At 38.3% G+C, this 18972-nt stretch overlaps 1 protein-coding gene across 3 annotated transcripts in view; it reads right to left on the bottom strand.

The window, feature by feature from the left end:
- RYR2 (ryanodine receptor 2) overlaps window positions 1–18972 on the bottom strand; it is an 820963-nt gene that overhangs the window by 186485 nt on the left and 615506 nt on the right. For all 3 annotated transcript variants that reach the window (XM_060191940.1, XM_060191939.1, XM_060191938.1), the window contains 8 exons: window positions 17340–17613; window positions 14614–14728; window positions 12269–12401; window positions 11169–11272; window positions 7173–7308; window positions 5011–5197; window positions 3338–3443; window positions 417–537 (listed from right to left, as the gene is read on the bottom strand). In XM_060191940.1, coding sequence (XP_060047923.1) covers window positions 417–537; window positions 3338–3443; window positions 5011–5197; window positions 7173–7308; window positions 11169–11272; window positions 12269–12401; window positions 14614–14728; window positions 17340–17613 — 1176 coding nt within the window. The remainder of the gene's footprint in view (window positions 1–416; window positions 538–3337; window positions 3444–5010; window positions 5198–7172; window positions 7309–11168; window positions 11273–12268; window positions 12402–14613; window positions 14729–17339; window positions 17614–18972) is intronic.

Raw genomic sequence — 18972 nt, forward strand, 5'->3', positions numbered from 1 at the left:
TCCATTTCCAGTGGAAAAACAATTACAGAAGCCAGACCCTCCACCTTCTACACACCATAAAGAATTTTAGTCCATACTCCCAGAGCAGTAAAGGGTAGAGATGTTTCCAGTGGAGGAGATGGGACATGGAACTCTGGTGGAGGGAACTTTATGGAATAATATGCCTGTTACAATCTTGTTCATCATTATTAAATAACTAATAAAATTTTAAAAAGATATCTACATACATCTAACACCCATGTTCTTAATTCCTGGTTATTACTTAATTTTACCACAAAATTGATCTATTGTTCCCCTCCCCTTTTCAAAGACACATAAGCAGTGCTACTATGCAACAGAGAGGGAAATAATGAGTGTTAAGATATTTAAAGCCTTTCAATGCCCCACTGAATTACTAAGATGGAAGCCGGCCTTACCTTTAGCTATAGTTGGCATTTGAAAAGCAATGCTGATTACTCCCACCAAATCTCCCAGTGGAATTAAGGATCTCAAGATAGACCTAATTCTTATGGCTTCCCCCTTGCCAGCATGAATCAACTATAGAATAAAAATAAAGGAACATTAGAACTACCCCATAAACTCAACATTATGATTTTACCAAGAAATTTGAAAGCTGTGACTTGAGGTGTAAAACGGTTTCCTGCTAAGCATATATCTTAAGTCAAACCCCTCTCAGAAACTGTTGTTTTAGCTTTACAGATATTTGTGTGCTCACACTGTTTTCATTAACTTCAGCATACAAAAAATTGTGCCCTATAAGTCAATCAGTTAAAACATTAGAGTAATAATAGTGTTTACCTTTTGAGGATGTTTAAATATACTGAGAATCTACTACTTAAGTTTATCTCCCAAAACTACATATAAATATACTTATTCATTCATAACACTGCAATGCATAGGAAACTTTATCTTTAGAATTTGAACATAAATTAATACTTAGAATAGATTTGCCTCTTTCTTGCTTTGCAGTGAAACTGTAAATATTTATCCCTCTAGAGTTGACCCTGACTTCTCCCCAAAGATCGGTTTATAATGTAAGGGGTAATAGTGACTATAAATCCTAATAGGTTTTTAGATTATCACTGGCTAATTAAGAGCCTCTGAAGACTGTGACTCTCATAAAGTCAAGAATCTCAGTTAATCTTTGGAACAAACTGGAAACTTTCAGAGTCAGGGTATTGGTTTGCCTCACAACAATATCAAACAGAAGCACAATTCCTGACACAGTGGGGTCCCTAAGCATTAGAAATGCCAAGGTCATTCCCTTACTATTTTTCTTTGGCTTTCCATCCTTTATATAATGGGGAAAACAAACAAACAAAAAACCTTCTATTTAGTCTTCCTTCTAGACAAGAAAAAATATTCTTAGGGGGCCAGCTGGTGGCACACCTGGTTAAACAGACATGTCACAGTGTGCAAGGACCCAGATTCTAGGCCCTGGTCCCTACCTGCAAAGGGAAGCTTTGTAACTGGTGAAGCAGGACTGACACTTATAGTCTCCCCCTCTCACTCTCCCCCTCCCCTATCCATTTATGGATGTCTCTATCTAATAAATAAATAAAGATAATTAAAAAAATTAGAAATAAACTATCGGCCTATTTTTTTTTGTTCACCGTTACTTTCAGCACACATAGTTTTGATGATTTACTATGATGAAAATCTCATTAGTAGCAAGTAAAATTTTTATAAAAATCAAATTTTGTTTCCTAATATTCTAGTGTCTCTCCATTCTGTTATTTCTATCAGTTCACAGTAAAGATTACCTCAAGACTCTTTAAATAGTAAAATTAAAAAAAAAAAACACAGGTAGGGAGCTAGAGAGGATCTTTTTAAATTTTTTTTCCATTCTTTTTTTTTTTTTTGTAATTTTATTTATTTATCTTCCTTTTTGTTGCCCTTGTTGTCTTTTTATTGTTGTTGTAGTTGATGTCGTCGTCGCTGGATAGGACAGAGAGAAATGGAGAGAGGAGGGGAAGACAGAGAGGAGGAGAGAAAGACAGACACCTGCAGATCTGCTTCACCGCCTGTGAAGCGACTCCCCTGCAGGTGGGGAGCTGGGTACTCGAACCGGGATCCTCATGCCGGTCCTTGCACTTAGCGCCACCTGCGCTTAACCCGCTGCGCTACCGCCCGGCTCCCTTTAATTTTTTTATATGTATTTTCCCTTTTGTTGCCCTTGTTGTTTAACATTGTTGTGGTTACTATAGTTGTTATTGATGTCGTTGTTGTTGGATAGGACAGAGAGAAATGGAGAGAGGAGGGGAAGAAAGAGAGGGGGAGAGAAAGATAAGACGCCTGCAGACCAGCTTCACCACTTGTGAAGCGACTCCCCTACAGACGGGGAGCCAGGGGCTCGAACTAAGGATCTTTAAGTCGGTCCTTGCGCTTTGCGCCACGTGTGCTTAATCCACTGCGCCACCGCCAGACTCCTTAGAGAGGATCTTTAAGCAGTGATGAGGTTGGTTTCCTGCTCAGATTATTTGCCTTCTTTATTTTTTCCGGGGAGGAAAACAACCAGAAGAAACAACCCAGTGCCAATTGATCTTCCGTGAAAACTTCCTAATTCTCATGGTTCTATGGTGTGGTACAAGCACTCAAGTATGGGGCCTCACAAGTTATCTCCCAATTCAATAAACCATCTTTTAAAAACAGATTTGCCTTGTACTTCAGCACTGGCCAATATATTGCAAACTTTTTGTCTTCTCACCAACAAGTCATGAACTTCACTTCATGGGACTGGCCTAGCGGGTTTAGAAGACCACAGCAAAATAATACAGAATCGACTGGAATAAAAGTACTGTAAATAAAACTGACTTAGAAAATACAGGACTATTACAACAAGTCAGTTTTGTTTCACAACATTTTTAGTTTTATTTTGATTCATATATTTTAGAAAACACCAATCTAATGAGTGAATAGAGTTCTTTCAGTTCCCCACTTAGTTTGTCTCCACCATGACTTCCATCTAAACTAGTAGCAAACATCCTGTCTAGGAAGTTATTGTACAGGAGGATCATTCTTGATAGGAGTACTTATTTTCCACCAACATGGAAAAGGCAAGGAAACTGTACATGGTAAATACTCTATGAGTATTAGAGACATAAGTATGAGAGCTGACTGCTCCATTAACAATTTGTAATGAAATTTCATTTCTAGTTTGTATAACCAACAATGACATTTCCAACTAAGCAATCAACTATTCCACAATTAGGCTACACCTACTATTTTCAATAGAGCATGGAGGTTTATTTGTTTTGGATGCTGTTGTCAGCTCTGACAGATAGGAATATCTTTACATTGAGAAGAGAGATAAGCTATTGGACTCCGAGGCACATACATGCATTTCAGGAGCACAGCGTCCTAACAGGTCAATCAAAGCTGCATAAAAGGTCATGATGGCATTCCCCATGTGGATAGTATCATCTTCTTCATCTTCTGTGTCACTTTCATGGAGTTTCCAAAAGAAACAAACAAAAAAAATCGAGACAAATATGATAATAAAGTGACAAAATAATAAATGTATACTGCATACTTCTCTGAGGAAAGAAATAACCTAAGGTAACTACGTTTTTCTTTCTGATGATTTCTACAAATGTTTAGTTTACAGCTTGACATTTTAAAAGGAAAATTGACAGTAGGCTCAAGATAAGGTTAGAGATTTTATCATCACCTTAATACTAGAGTTGCTTTTTTTCTCACAGAAGGGTCAGAGCTACTCGTTTGATTAATTTCAATCACTTCTAATGGCAAACAGCATAACAAAAGATGGAAAGAGTTGGTAAGCTTAGACTACATTTGTAAGTAGCAGAGAGGTAGACAAAAGGAGGCAAGGATCTATTTTTTTTTTAATTGGGGAATTAATGTTTTTTAATGATAGCATATATAAGGAATTCAATATAGTGTTTTGCCCAGAGTTAAGTGCTTGATAAATGTGATTCCATTTATGTATTCACCTAAACGGCTTTACATCTATTCTACTAACCCTATACACACTCCCCAGTAGGTCCATATGTCTCCTTCCCCATCTTAGTGGCAGCTCAGCAGAGAACTACCTCAGCTGGACTCAATAACGACTGCCAGGAAGGTCTGGTACATAAGCCAGTCCTTAGCATTCCTCAGTACTGACCCACTGGGTGGCCTTGCAGTAGATATCTCTATATATTTTATACCACTTAGAGAAACTAAGGCTCCCTGGTTCCTGTACTGCTGATTGACAAATAAGTAACTTGCCCTTGGTTGCTCTTCATCTAGAACCCCAGCTTTGGTATAGAGAGAGCATTTATGTCTATGCTAGCTATAGAAAAAGGGTTTACAGTTACTGTTTCGTTTCATAGAAACTTCCATCTAGTACATCGTATGTTATAACTTTGCTAGAGGTACAAACAGTATGGGTGTATGAGGTTCTACCATGAATGTCTATTCATCACTAGAGGTTGAAACACATAACATGTTTAAATTGACTTCCTGTCCATTGCTGGGTGATCCCATTAGTATCAGTGTGTCCAATGGAGAAATATTAGGCATTTAACTGCCTTCTCTATCTGTTACCAATGGCTTACACAAGCCGTTTACTTCTCAATGGCAACACCCCTTCATTTGGATTTTTACCATCATGCCAATTTAGCAAAGCTTACCCATTTATTATCCTAAAAGTACTTTTTATTATCCTGTAAACGTACACTAGGTAGCTTCCATTAAACTAGTTTCAAATCCAACTGCTATCATTTATAATAACTCACTTGGCCTGGCAAAATTCACAAAATACATCTGATCCTGCATAGTAAATTCCTCTCTCCTAATCCCATACAATCTTCAATAGCTCTCTGTTCTTTCAACCTTATGCCAGAAGCATAATCCATTTACTCTTTCAAGTCTAACACATCTTTGGTTTTCGAAAGGCTTATTATAAGCACGAGAAATTTAAATTGCATGAAAGACAATAAAAAACTATTTCATAAGCTCTTTTTAAGTCAACAACTTGAACTTTAAGAATGTGCATACTGGACTTACAGTGTTTTACTGGATCCACTCGTTGGTGAGGGACCATCTCGACATGGATCTTCAGCTATTTTTATGGCCTCTTCCATGGCTGCAAGAAGACCATTCCCTCCTTCCCCTCTCAAAGCAGGACCAAAACATTCAGGTCTCCTAATGAGCAGTCTCACCACAACATTTGCATTCTCCTCTACACTTTCCCCTGAAATCAAACAGGGACCATAGGAAAGCAAATACTGATTACTTAGAAGTCCTGAGCAGATAATATTATGCTAATCTTTTTATATGCAAAGGAAAATAACTATATCCAAAGAACATATTAGGAAAGTCAAAACTCAATTCAAACTACTAGTTTCATGTAAATTTACACAATAAATTTAAGGTTTCAACAAAGGAAATTATTCTGGAGGTACAAACTATTCATTGTATCAAATCACTGACAGAAACAGAACCATAATCTTAGAATTTAATACATGTGCCAAATTTCTAATATGTTAAGTTGCAAAATATTATTGTGAAAAAAAACCCAAATACATCCTTTGTAAAATAAATAAGTACATATTTCCTTATTAGGGGATTAATGTTTTTTTTTTTATTTTTTTTTTCCTTTTTAAAATTTTTTTCAATATTTAGTTATTCCCTTTTTTGTCCTTGTTGTTGTATTGTTGTAGTTATTATTGTTGTTGTTATTGATGTTGTTGTTGTTGGATAGGACAGAGAGAAATGGAGAGAGGAGGGGAAGACAGAGAGGATGAGAGAAAGACAGACACCTGCAGACCAGCTTCACCGCCTGTGAAGCGACTCCCCTGCAGGTGGGGAGCCAGGGGCTCGAACCGGGATCCTTACACCGGTCCTTGCGCTTTGCGCCACCTGCGCTTAACCCGCTGCGCTACCGCCTGACTCCCGGGATTAATGTTTTATAGTCAGCAGTAAAGTACAGTAGTTTGTACATGTGTGACATTTCTCAGTTTTCCACATAACAACACAAGCCCCTCTGGGTCCTCCTCTGCCATCAGGGTTCAAGACCTGAACCCACCTCTACATCACAGTCTTTTACTTTGGTGCAATCCACCAAACCCAGTCCAAGTTCTGCCTTGTGTTTTTTAAATTTTTTAAAGTTATTTTTTAAAATTATTATTATTATTGACAATAATGGTCAACAAGATTGTGGGTTAAGTGGGTTACAAATCATACAATTAGCACCACCAGAGTGCCACATTCCATCCCCTCCATTGGAATCTTCTCCTTCCTTCCTTCCTTCCTTCCTCCCTTCCTTCCTTCCTTCCTTCCTTCCTTCCCTTTTATTGTCCTGTTGTTTTTAATGTTGTTGTCGTCGTTGTTGGATAGGACAGAGAGAAATGGAGAGAGATGGGGGAAGACAGAGAGGGGAAGAGAAAGACACCTGCAGACCAGCTTCACCGCCTGTGAAGCGACTCCCCTGCAGGTGGGGAGCCGGGGGCTCGAACCGGGATCCTTACGCCGGTCCTTGTGCTTTGCGCCACCTGCGCTTAACCTGCTGCGCTACAGACCGACTCCTGGAATCTTCCCTATTCTTTATCCCTTTGGGAGTATGGACCAAAGATCTCTATGGGGAACAGAAGGGCTAAGGTCTGGCTTCTGTAATTACTTCTCCACTTAGCATGGGCATCAACAGGTCAATCTGTACCCCCAGCCTGTCTCTACCTTTCCCTAGTGGGGTAGGACTCTGGAGAGGTAGGGTTCCAGGACATATTGGTAGGACATCTGTCTGGGGAAGGCAGGCTAGCATCATGGTAGTTTTTTTCAGTTTCTGTCTATGAGTGAGATCATCTCATAATCATCCTTCTCCTTCTGACTAATATCACTTTTAGTTTTTCTAATTCTTATTTTTAATATTTTTCTTTTATTTCACTTTCCTTATCTTTGATAGAACAAAATGAAATTGAGAAGAGAGGATATGTGTGTGTTTGTGTATGTGTGTGTGTAAACAGAAAGAGAGAGGAAGAAAGAGATCCCTACAGCACTGCTCCACTACTTTTGAAGTTTGTGAAGTTTGCCTACTGTAGGTGGGGAACTGAGACTTGAACCTGGGTCCTTGTGCATGCACCGTATACACTCAACCAAGTGCACTAACACCTGGTCCCTGTTCTTATGTAGTTTTAACAATAGTCATAAAGACCCTGAGAAATCAATTATACCATTGCAGAAGACAGCGAATCTGAGAAAATCCAGATATCTCTCTCCTTCAACTGGATTCCATCCAATATCTGGATATCCCTTAGACACCAGCATCTGACAGCTTTGTAGACCACAGCCAGCCAAGTATCGAACTACCTACAAAAAAAAAAAAAAGCAATAAGTGAAAACATTTTTAAATAAGAAAAGAAAAGAGAAGAACATAATAGCACTGAAGTTTCCTGCTAGTGATGACAGAGGAGACAAATGCCTCACATTTCTCCATTGGACACACTGATACAAATGGGTTCACCCAGCTATAGACATTAAGTCAATTTAAGCATGTTATGTATTTCTACCTTTGGTGGTGAATGTCCTGATAAAGCTTTATGCACCCATACATAGGACAAGTGAAAAAGCACAGTAAAAAGGGTGGGGGAAATAACATAATGGTTATGCAAAGAGACTGTCATGGCTGAGGCTCCAAGGTCCCATGTTCAATCTTCTGCTCCATCATAAATCAAAGCTAAGTTGTGCTCTGGTAAAGAAAAAAAAAATCTTAAAAAAATACACACACACACACACACATATATATATATATATATATATATGGAGAGAGAGAGATTGAGAGAGAGAGAGAGAGGGGGGAAAAATGCCATATACTGGTCTTAAAATATAGTAGGGGATAGATTTTTAAAAATATATAAAATTTATAAAATAAATATAAAATTTAGTGGAATATACTTATTTGAAAATACAGAGTCAGGCGGTAGCACACCTGGTGCGAAGCACAAGGACTGGTCTAAGGATTCTGGTTCGAGCCCCTGGCTCCCCACCTGCAAGGGAGTCCGGGAGTCGCTTCACAAGTGGTGAAGCAGGTCTGCAGGTGTCTATCTTTCTCTCCCCTTCTCTGTCTTCCCCTCTTCTGCCATTTCTCTCTGTCCTATCCAACAACAACAACAACAACAACTACTACAACAATAAAACAAAGAAAACAAAAGGGAATAAAAAATAAATAAAAAAAAAGAAAAGAAAATACAATTTAAACTGCAAGTATTTGAACTATATTTAATGCATATAGGAATAATATTTAAATATATTTGTGTATATATTATAAATACATTGTCTTGACTATTAAAAATAAAGCAGTAGAGAGTACAGGGAGGGCCAGAATGTTGTGAGAACATATCCATTTTACATAGGAGGATCATGGTGGACCCAAAAAAAGGTAACTCTGGGGCACTGACTGGAAAGATGTCTGGAAGTATATTGCAGGTGTAAGGAAGAGTAAATTAAAGAAAAAATTCAAGACAAGAACACACTTCACAAATTCCAGTGACATCAGAAGTCCAGTGTAAGCAGAGCAAAAGGATGGATCCAGACAGTTTTGAGAAATGAAATCAGGAGGAGGAAGAACTTGGGCCTTTCATTTTGACATAGCTTTCTTTGAAAGGTTCTGGGCACTTCTTGGGGGAATTAATATGATCCTTTTAGGAGACTCCTTCTGACTGTAAGTAGGCAAGCAAAAGAAAAGTGAACAAATCCCTCTCTCCATTGTTACTGGTCATCTCTATCAGGAACAACACAACAGACCCTTTTGTGGGCCCCCATAGGACCTTGCCCTCAACTTGGATCAATAACAGTAGAGAATGTTCCATCCTCCAAAGGGAGGCTGGACAACATACTCTATCTTCCACCTGAGGAAGATGGATTCTGAAATTGGGGCAGCTTGGAACGTTCCTACTCATGAGCACAGAATGTGAGCTCAGATCTACAGGGATGCAGAGGTCACATAGGATCTTAAGTTGAATATGGGCCCCAGATCAGATCAGAATGATGGGGTTTACAGTCAACAACATTTATACACCTTTCCCATATTTGGGAGATACTCTCTTCCCTGATCCAGCTTTCTGGTCTTCCTTCCAGCCATGACATCATCTCCCCAGACAACAACTTGGATCTATCTGCGTATCAGATGTCAGGCTCAGAAAAACAAACAAACAAAAAACAGTAGTATAGTCATGGAACCTTTGGAATACAACTAAAATAGGCCTACTAGCTATCTACAAAATGGAGGACCCCCCAACCCTTCATCTGCACTATTCCAGCCTTTAGGTTCATGATTAGGGAACAATTTGTTTGTTAACTCTTTTTCTTTACTTTTTTTAAAATATTTATTTATTTTCACTTTTGTTTTCCTTTTTTATTGTTGTTGTAGTTAATGTTGTTGTTATTCATGTCATTGTTGTTGGATAGGATAGAGAGAAATGGAGAGAGGAGGCGAAGACAGAGAGGGGGAGAGAAAGATAGACACCTGCAGACCTGCTTCACTGCCTGTGAAGCTACTCCCCTGCAGGTGGGGAGCTGGGGATTCTCATGGCAGTCCTTGTGCTTTGCGCCATCTGTACATAACCCACAGCTCTACCACCCGACTCCCATGTTAACTCTTTTTTAGCCACAAGGTTCCAGATGCTACAGTGATACCAACTGGACTTCCCTGAGCAGACAACCCCACCAATATGTCCGGAGCCTCACTTTCCCAGAGTCCCACCCCACCAGGGAAAGAGAGAAAGAGGCTGGAAGTATGGATCAACCTGTCAATGCCCATGTTCAGCAGAGAAATAATTACAGAAGCCAGACCTTCCACCTTCGGCACCCCATAATGTCCCTTGGTCCATGCTCCCAGAGGGATAAAGAATAGGAGCTATCAGGGGAGGGGATGGGATATGGAGTTCTGTTCTGGTGGGAACTGTGTAGAGTTGTACCCCTCTTATCCTATGGTTTTTGTCAGTGTTTTCTTTTTATAAATAAAATTATAAAAAAATTTAAAAGAAGAAGATATGGAATGCAGTTGCAACTATAATAAAGCGAAATTTATCTATACTCTGGAAAACAAATGCATGGTCTTCGTTCATGACTGAAGTCTTGCACTATATAAAATGCATGTTTGTGATGTTAATATAACATTTTAAGAAGTGAAACTGTATAATGAAAGCAAAAATTACTACAAATACCTATCATGAAAGGACATAAAAACACAAATAGAGCAACTGTTGCGAGGGGTTTAACTGGTAGGATTAATAATAGCCTGAAGGGAGGGCGGGTCTTGAGGGTAGGAAAAGAATGTATCAAATGAGCAGAATGGGTGGGAACTAGGGAGGAAACCTTAAGTCATTTGTTAGACAAAGCAGAACACTGATATGTAGATAATAAGAGAGCAGGCCATTGTATCAAGGAATGCAGAGCTGGCTTAATGTTTTAAGGAATGTCAAGCCCTTGGAGGCAGAAAAATGCAGGGTTTCTGGGAACAGGGAGTAACTGACAGGGAAGCAAAAAGACTGAAGTCCATACCTCTTCCAAGCTCAACCTCGCAAGAGAGAGTCTGACAGGAAGATATGCTTCCTCAGTTCCCCATTTTTCTTTTGCCTCCAGGGTTATTGCTGGAGCTCAGTGCCTGCACCATGAATCCACTGCTCCTGGAGGCCATTTTTCCCCCCTTTTGTTGCCCTTGTTGTTGTAGCATTGTTGTGGTTATTATTGTTGATGTTGTTTGGATAGGACAGAGAGAAATAGAGAGAAGAGGGGAAGATAGAGAGGGGTAGAGAAAGACAGACACCTGCAGACCTGCTTTACTACCTGTGAAGCAACTCCCCCGCAGGTGGGGAGCCGGGGGCTCGAACTGAGATCCTTACACCAGTCCTTGTGCTTTGCACCACATGCGCTTAACCCACTTCACTACCATCCTACCCCCAGTTCCCCATTTTTCAATCGGAAAAGCCTCACCACGCTCAACCTGGTTCTCACAGTATTTCCAATAAGGAAATAGTTTATTTCAAATGCCATGCTCTTTATGACTCATCATTATGGCATTTTATATGTAACTTATACTTATAGTATACATTATGACTATAGTAATATATTATTAAAACTAGACCATATAGTCAAATGTAAATAATTTTGAGAAATAACTATGAACAAGTATAATTCACACAGTCACACTAGGGAGGGATATTGTTTACCTTTTCGAGATCTGGCTCACGTAAAGCTAAGGCTAGTTCGTTATTATCCATCACCGAGGCTGCAGCAACATCCAGTGGTGTAGACCCTCTCATAGCTGGTGAAGCTGTTAATGCAAATAAAGATGAAACAAAACCTGACTGTGCTGTAACTGTGAATTCCATTTTAAAACACATTTTTTTAAATATATATTTTATTTATTAACGAGAGGGAGAGGAAGAGAGAGAGAAAGAAGAAGACATCACTCTGGTACATGTGCTGCTGGGGAATCGAACTCAGGACCTCGTACTTGAGAGTTCAATGCTTTATCCACTGTGCCACCTCCTGGACCACTAACTAAAAACACTCTTTCACTAAAAATGCAGTTTCTAAGTTCAGTACAAGTTACACTGATCTAAATAAATTTATACTAAATTTAAATATTTAACTATACATACAATTGTTACCAGTGCATCACTGTTCTTAGCTGACATTTTCAATAAAGACGGAGAGGGCTGGGAAAAGAGAATAATGGTTATGCAAAAGACTCTCATGCCTGAGGCTCCAATGTCGCAATTTCAATCCCTAATACCACCCAAACCAGCTAAGCAGTGCCCTGGTACATCTGTCTATGTCTGTGTCTATCTCTCTCTCTCTCTCTCTCTCTCCTTAAAATAAAAATAAATAAGTAAAGGCCAGGCTGTGGCACATCTGGTTAAGCTCTCACATTACGATGCACTAGGATCTGGGTTCAAGCCCCTGGTCCCCACCTGGAGGAGAGAAGTTTCATCAGTGGTGAAGCAGACCTGCAAGTATCTCTCTGTCTCCCCCTTCCCTTCAATCTCTCTCTGTCTTTACCTAATAATAGTTAAATAAAAATTAAAAAAATAATTGAGTAAGTAATTAAAAAAGAGAGACAGAGAGAGAAAGATGGAGACACAGTAATAGAAGAAAAGACACCATAGCATGAAACTTCCTCCAGTGTGATAGGGGAAGGGCTCAAACCCATATTGTGTGCATGACAAAGCAGGCTCACTTATCCAGTTGAGTTATCTTGCCACACATATAATAAGTATAATTTTAACTTTATTTTGGAGTAAATAAATGTAATTCATTTACTTACCCAGCCCAACACTGCTGTTTTCTAGCAAGTAACTGAGATGATCAAACATAGCCTTTTGATTCTGCCTACTTATCCGACAGAAGTAACAAAGGAAACGGCAACAGTTGGCCACCATCTTGGGAAAGGTAATTTCCTACATAAAAGAACATCTGATCAGCTGTGAAAGCAAATGATCTTAATAAAATTGAGTACATAAATTGAACGTTTAGTCATATTGCCAATCTATAGATGCCCTTGTGTGCCAAGTCTCAGATACTGAAGACCTTCAGAGGAAGTCAAGTGCCTTCAGGATGGTCTTGCTCTAGACTTCAAGATCCTCAAATGTCACCTTTTGAATAATCTAATCCTTGAGTCACTGAACATAAAGTTTGGCACTAATTTTGATATCTTATTACTATCAAGGAACTGACCAAGAATTCATCAGCAGCTATAAACCTGCAGGTGGCATAAGCCTGATTTAGGAATCAGGCAGTTATGATTCCTGAGCACCAGTGTTAGCTGTGATTCCTTGAGAAATTATGCAGCTTCCTTGACTCTATTCTGTAAGATTGGAACAAAATAGATAATGCTACATACTTTAAATAAGGGAGGGATAGGGGGTCGGGCGATAGCACAGCGGGTTAAGCGCACATGGCGCAAAGTGCAGGAACCGACGTAATGACACCGGTTTGAGTCCCTGGCTCCCCACCTGCGAGGGGGTCGCTTCACAGGTGGTGAAGCAGGTCTGCAAGGTGTCTATCTTTCTCTTCCCCCTCTCTGTCTTCCTGTCCTCTCTCCATTTCTCTCTGTCCTGTCCAGAAGCAGTGATGTCAATAACAATAATAATAACCACAACAACGATAAAACAACAAGGGCAACAAAAAGAAGCAAAAGTGGCCCCCAGGAGCAGTGGATTCTTGGTGCAGGCACTGAGCCCCAGCGATAGCCCTGGAGGCAAAAAAAATAAAAAAAATGAAAAATAAAATAAGGGAGGGATAGTTCAGTGAGACAACTTGTGAAAAGCATCCGGCTTAGTACTTGGAGCACCACATAGGGCACTGTTATTGTTAGTGTTTTTTGTTTGTTTGTTTGTTTTGTTTTGGTTTTATTGTAATGATTCCAGACTTTAAGATTCTGCAACTTCCCTAACATGTATGTTACTTCTCTGCTGGGATCAGAACCCAGAAGGCCAAGTTGGAAGACCTTATCAAGCATATCTCTCTTTGAGAGTCAAATTTTACACCAGATCTGCCAAGATGATATCTTCCATAATAGAATTTTAAAAATAAATACCTTTGTAAGTCTCTTAATCTGGTAGACAGAACATGAGAAAATGGCTTCATTTCCCTACTTTGAAAAATGTCTTAATTTTTTAAAAAAATACTGAAATACACTTGGTAAATTAGAGATCATAAAAGCTTGCTAAATCAATAAAGTTATCTGTCATATTATCCTATACATTTGTTTTAAAATACTTTTATATTAAATTTGCAGTACTTAAAAAATTCACTCTGTACTCCAGCAACAAATGTTTCAAAACATTATCCCCATATTTGGCCTGGATCAGAGGTTAAACAGAGCCAGCTGTCACTGAAATCAAAGGACAGGACAGGGTAAAGGGATCTTTATGTTATAGATGTATGATGTCATGGAAACTAATTTATAATTCAAAAATATTAACTGACAGAGTATTACCTTTCAAGGTTTCTAGATAACCCCTGAATAATCTCATAACAAATTACATAGCATAGTGGGGGTTGTATTGTTATGTGGAAAACTGAGAAATGTTATGCCTATACAAACTACTGTACTTACCGGTGACTGTAAAACATTCATCCCCCCATAAAGGAAAAAAATGTTCAAAAAAATTACATAGCATATAAGATCTACTTATTATTATTATTTTAAGTATTTATTTAGTTATTTATTCCCTTTTGCTGCCCTTGTGGTTTGTAGTTATTATTGTTGTTGTTATTGATATCATCGTTGTTGGATAGGACAGAGAGAAATGGAGAGAGATGGGGAAGGCAGAGAGGGGGAGAGAAAAATAGACACCTGCAGACCTGCTTTACCACTTGTGAAGTAACTCTCCTGCAGGTGGGGAGCTGGGGGCTGGAACCAGGATCCTTGCGTTTTGCGCATGAGCACTACTGCCTGACTCCCTCTAATTTTTATTATTATCAAAGAATAAACCTAATAGCACATTCAAATCTTAACTTGTAAGGTGTTTTTTTTTTCAAAAAGGTTCTAAAAATAAAAATTCACCCTAAAAATATTTATGAAGTTCTTGCTAAAAATATGGAACAAATGTGCCTCAGGAGGTTATAATAAATGGCATCCCCACAAATCAAAGTTTTTTTCTTTACCTTGGACTCTCCGCCTCCAAGAACATTCACCATGACCTCCATCACTGTCTCATGCATCCCAAGTGCCCTCATGAGATTAGGGTGCTGGTAAAACACTTTATTATTCATGATATCCCTACAAAAGACAATACAGGTATGGGTGGAATGCAAACATGCCCAAGAAAAAATTAATTTAAAATATCTAAGCTATAAATCTGAGATAATCATAAGGAAACTAATAAGAGTTAAGAGTCCTTCTTAAAATGTTTCAACAGTGCCTAAAAATGTTGCTATACCAGCTGTCAATTCTATCAATATAAGGAATGTACTAGATAGGCAGCAGTTTGTATCAAATACAATTGTAGACACCTTACTTTCAATTTATGGGTATGCATACATGTGAGTCTCCATTTACAGAGAAAATGAATCAGTATCAAATCACATTTACAGAAAAGTTCCCTTATAGGTTCTTAATGTATACATCTATCTGCTTTGGACATATGTGACGCCAGGGATCTAACACAAGGCCTGAATTATGCAAGTCCTGCATTGTTCCTGCTGAACTACATCCTCCAAGGAACATCTCCAAGGGTTTTTTAATGCTTCTCCCCCCCGCCATTTTCTAAAGGTAGTACATATTTAGGGCAGGGGAGATATCTCAGTGGTAGAATGTAAGACTTTCGTGCATGCATGAGATTCTGGGTTTGAGCCCCTGCACTGCACATGTCAGTTACATAATGTTCTGGCATTTCACTCTCTTTTTAAAAAAAATACTTATTTGCTTCAATTATATGTATAATATGCATATGCAATGCAAGAGATCAAACCTGGACCTCACACATGCAAGTCCTTCCCTCTACACACTAAACCAACTCTGCTCTATATGTTACTTTAGTACTATGTTCAATAGAAAGCAATCAGAAATTAGCGCTGCAGAGTTGCTGCAAAGTCATGATGGACATTAAAGTAATTAAAGAAGACAAATCTGTTGGACAAAATTACAGTAGTATTATTTCCTGTTAAACTAAGTTTATTATTTTGGCAAATTTTTTCTGCTTTTCTAGGCAACAATATGTCATGACTTTTCCAACAATCCAATATACTCTCCAAGGGAAACTGAAAACACATAAAGTTCAGTTACAAAGAAATCTATCTAATTAAGATGGACACCAAAATCAGCAGACATCACCTAAATTGGCTCACTATGACTGACTTACATTGTGTTATAGTGTGTATATAAAGATACTTCTAAAATCTTACTATGCAGTACCTTTGCAAATAAAGAACTCCACTGATTTATTTATCTATCTATTTATTTATTTACTTATTTATTATTGGTCACCAGGATTATCACTGGGGCTTGGTGCCAGCACTATGAATCCACCACTCTCAGCTTCTACTTTTTTCCTCTTTCTATTTCATATGATAGGACAGAGAGAAATTGAGGGGGGAGAGGGACATCGACAGGGGTAGAGAAAGACACCTGCAGACCAACTTCACTGCTCCTGAAAGGTCTCCCTGCTGGTAGAGAGTGGGGGTTCAAGTCTGGGTCCTTGCATAAGGTTACATGGGCACTTAATTCAAATTCTCCTATATGAACTCACTTTGGAAGTATTTCATTAAGGGTCTGTAAAGCCCTTAACCAGGTGCAATACCACCCGGCCTCATCCTGTTATTTTTATTTTACCATAAGTAAAACTAATGAATAATATTTATATGAAGCACTTGTTGGTCAGAATAATAGCAAAAAATATGTACAGTCTGCAAATAAATTGAAACTTTGTTTGAATCTGGTTTCTTTAGTTGGGTTGCTCACCTATTCATTCCTTCGTATGCTAACTTTAAGTTAGTCTGGCTAAATCAACAAAGTGGAAAAATATGGTTCTTTTCTTCACGCCTTTCCAAAATTTTTTTTTAAATTATTATCTTTATTTATTTATTGGATACAGACAGCCCAGAAATCAAGAGGAAGGTGGAAATAGAGAGGGAGAGAGACAGAGAGACACCTGCAGACCTGCTTCACTGCTTGCAAAGCTTCCCCCCTACGAGTGGGGGCTGGGGGCTTGAATCTGGGTCCTTGCACATTGTAACACGTGTGCTTAACCAGGTGCGCCACCTCCTGGCCCCCTAAATATTTTCAATTTATTTCGCTGTGTTTTTGTTGTTGTTTTTGTTTTTTAAGCAATTGAAACAGTCCTTTGGTGGTGGGAATGGTGTTGATGTACATACTCTCATGAGTCACTATTTCATTACTATGAGAGGGGATAAACTGATTTATTTCAATTACTTCACTGTTTTTAGTAATAGATTATTTAGATAGAAGAAATATGAAAACTGATGGGGAGGCCCAAGATATGTGGGTCTGATCTATTCTACACGAGGACAAATATAGTAACAAAAGACATTCTTTCCTTGACATTAGATGGCAGTGTATCAAATTCCCTTGTATGAACTAACTTTGGAAGTATTTCATTAAGGGTCTGTAAAATAGCTTACTTGGGTAGTGTGTAGCTTTGCCACATGCTCAGCCCCCAATATTGGAAGGAGGCTTTGCTGTCTGTCATCTTTTACACTCTCTCTTAAACATTTTTTTGCTTGAAAAAAAATGTTTAACTTTAGTTTTAGATAATTTAAACAGATTTGTAATTCTATCATCTTGTGGAGATGAACACACACCGATATCACAGTTGGGATAAATAATTAGTAAGAAGTAACTGTAAGACAAAAGGTTGTAATAGATCATTTACCCTAATCCACGAATCATAAGTTTCTCTTCTTCTTTGCCCATTCTTACACTTAGCAGAGAACGAATCTGACCAAGAGATGCTAGCAGGCTGATGGTATCCTCCACGGAAACACCATTTATAGTGTAGGTCTTTGGCAGAGCCCGAACCAGACCCCCAATGCCATCATACTGTCGATGGAGCAACATAAACATGGCCCTCACCAACTCAGGGTCTTCGATGACAGACTCTTGAGCCCACCGCACCATAGTCTCAGATATCAACTGTTGCAGAGTAGCTGTGGAGTCATGACACACATTAAATTAAAAAGGAGGAAGAAAAGACAATTAAGTTTGGCATTTCAACTACCTCTCTAATACTTGCACACTGATCTCTACATTGGCAGCAGTAATGAAAAGTCTAGGAATACTTTTTGAAGAGAAGAAAATTCAATTAATCTGTTTATATGGGTGTATTACAAGGAGCATTACACGGTGAGTTGTGAACATGCAAGGATAAAAATATACCAACTTTTCCTTGAGTAACATTATTATGAATTCATTAAGCTATTTCAGAATCTCAGTCATTTTTTTTTAAAAAAAATTTTATGTTGGCCGTCTATAGCACTATAAGTGTTTATTTAATTATTTCACTTGAGTCATTTATAACTGTAACCTCATATAATTACAATCTTATTTAAATTTGAATCCTCTCTTGTTACTTAAAATATCTTCACAAGAACATGACTGCAAAGCTTTATTAAACTGAATGGCATTTCATACATTGAAGATTACTTATAGGTTAATAGAACTTCTAGGTCTCTTTAAGTAAGTAGTAAAATTATCAAGATGATAAATGACTAGTGTCACCATCATATACCTACTGAGAAATTTAATTGCCATAATCAATACGCTGGCTATTTTTCCAAAGAAACTGTTTAACTTGTTTCTATACATTCTGTATGCAAATCCCCATACTATCAATTTTAAGCAAATGCAAAATGCAGTTGAAATGTCTACATTCAAACATACAAGTCTCAAAACCATGCTGTCATTTTTCATAGATCAAAATCATAAACCTGATAATAACAAACAATAATTCATAAGAAACTTTAAACTGATTTGAGGATCATCTGGTTTAAATTTTGAGGTTTTTTTTTTTTTTTTCAGCAAAATCTATGAATAAACCAACACCTGAATTTAAAAGGAGTGGAATCTGGAAATAATGAAGGAAGTAAACCGGTTCTTATAGAATTGCTTCCTGAAGCCTTTCTGGATGAACATGCAGGAGAATCACCAACTCAGTGGTTATTTGGTTTGAGAAAACAGCAACTGTTCTTTAGTAAAACAGACTAAGAATAAATCAGAAATGCACAGAACTTTAGGAAATATTTCAGAATCAAAACCCAATTACAAAAACAAGTGATTTAAGGTTTAAATTGGCACAGGACTACCTGAAATCAATAGCATAATATTTAGACTCAAAGACTTAAGTTCTGAGAGCTGGGTGGTGGCACACCCAGCTGAGCGCACACAATACTACTACTACTACAAAGAATCTGGGGTTCAAGCCCCAGCTCCCCACCTGCAGGGGGGAATTTCATGACCAGTGAAATAGTTCTGTGGGTGTCTATCTTTCTTCCACTCTATATTCCCTT

The sequence above is a fragment of the Erinaceus europaeus genome, chromosome 6, assembly GCF_950295315.1.
Source record: "Erinaceus europaeus chromosome 6, mEriEur2.1, whole genome shotgun sequence".
NCBI classification, from domain to species: domain Eukaryota; kingdom Metazoa; phylum Chordata; class Mammalia; order Eulipotyphla; family Erinaceidae; genus Erinaceus; species Erinaceus europaeus.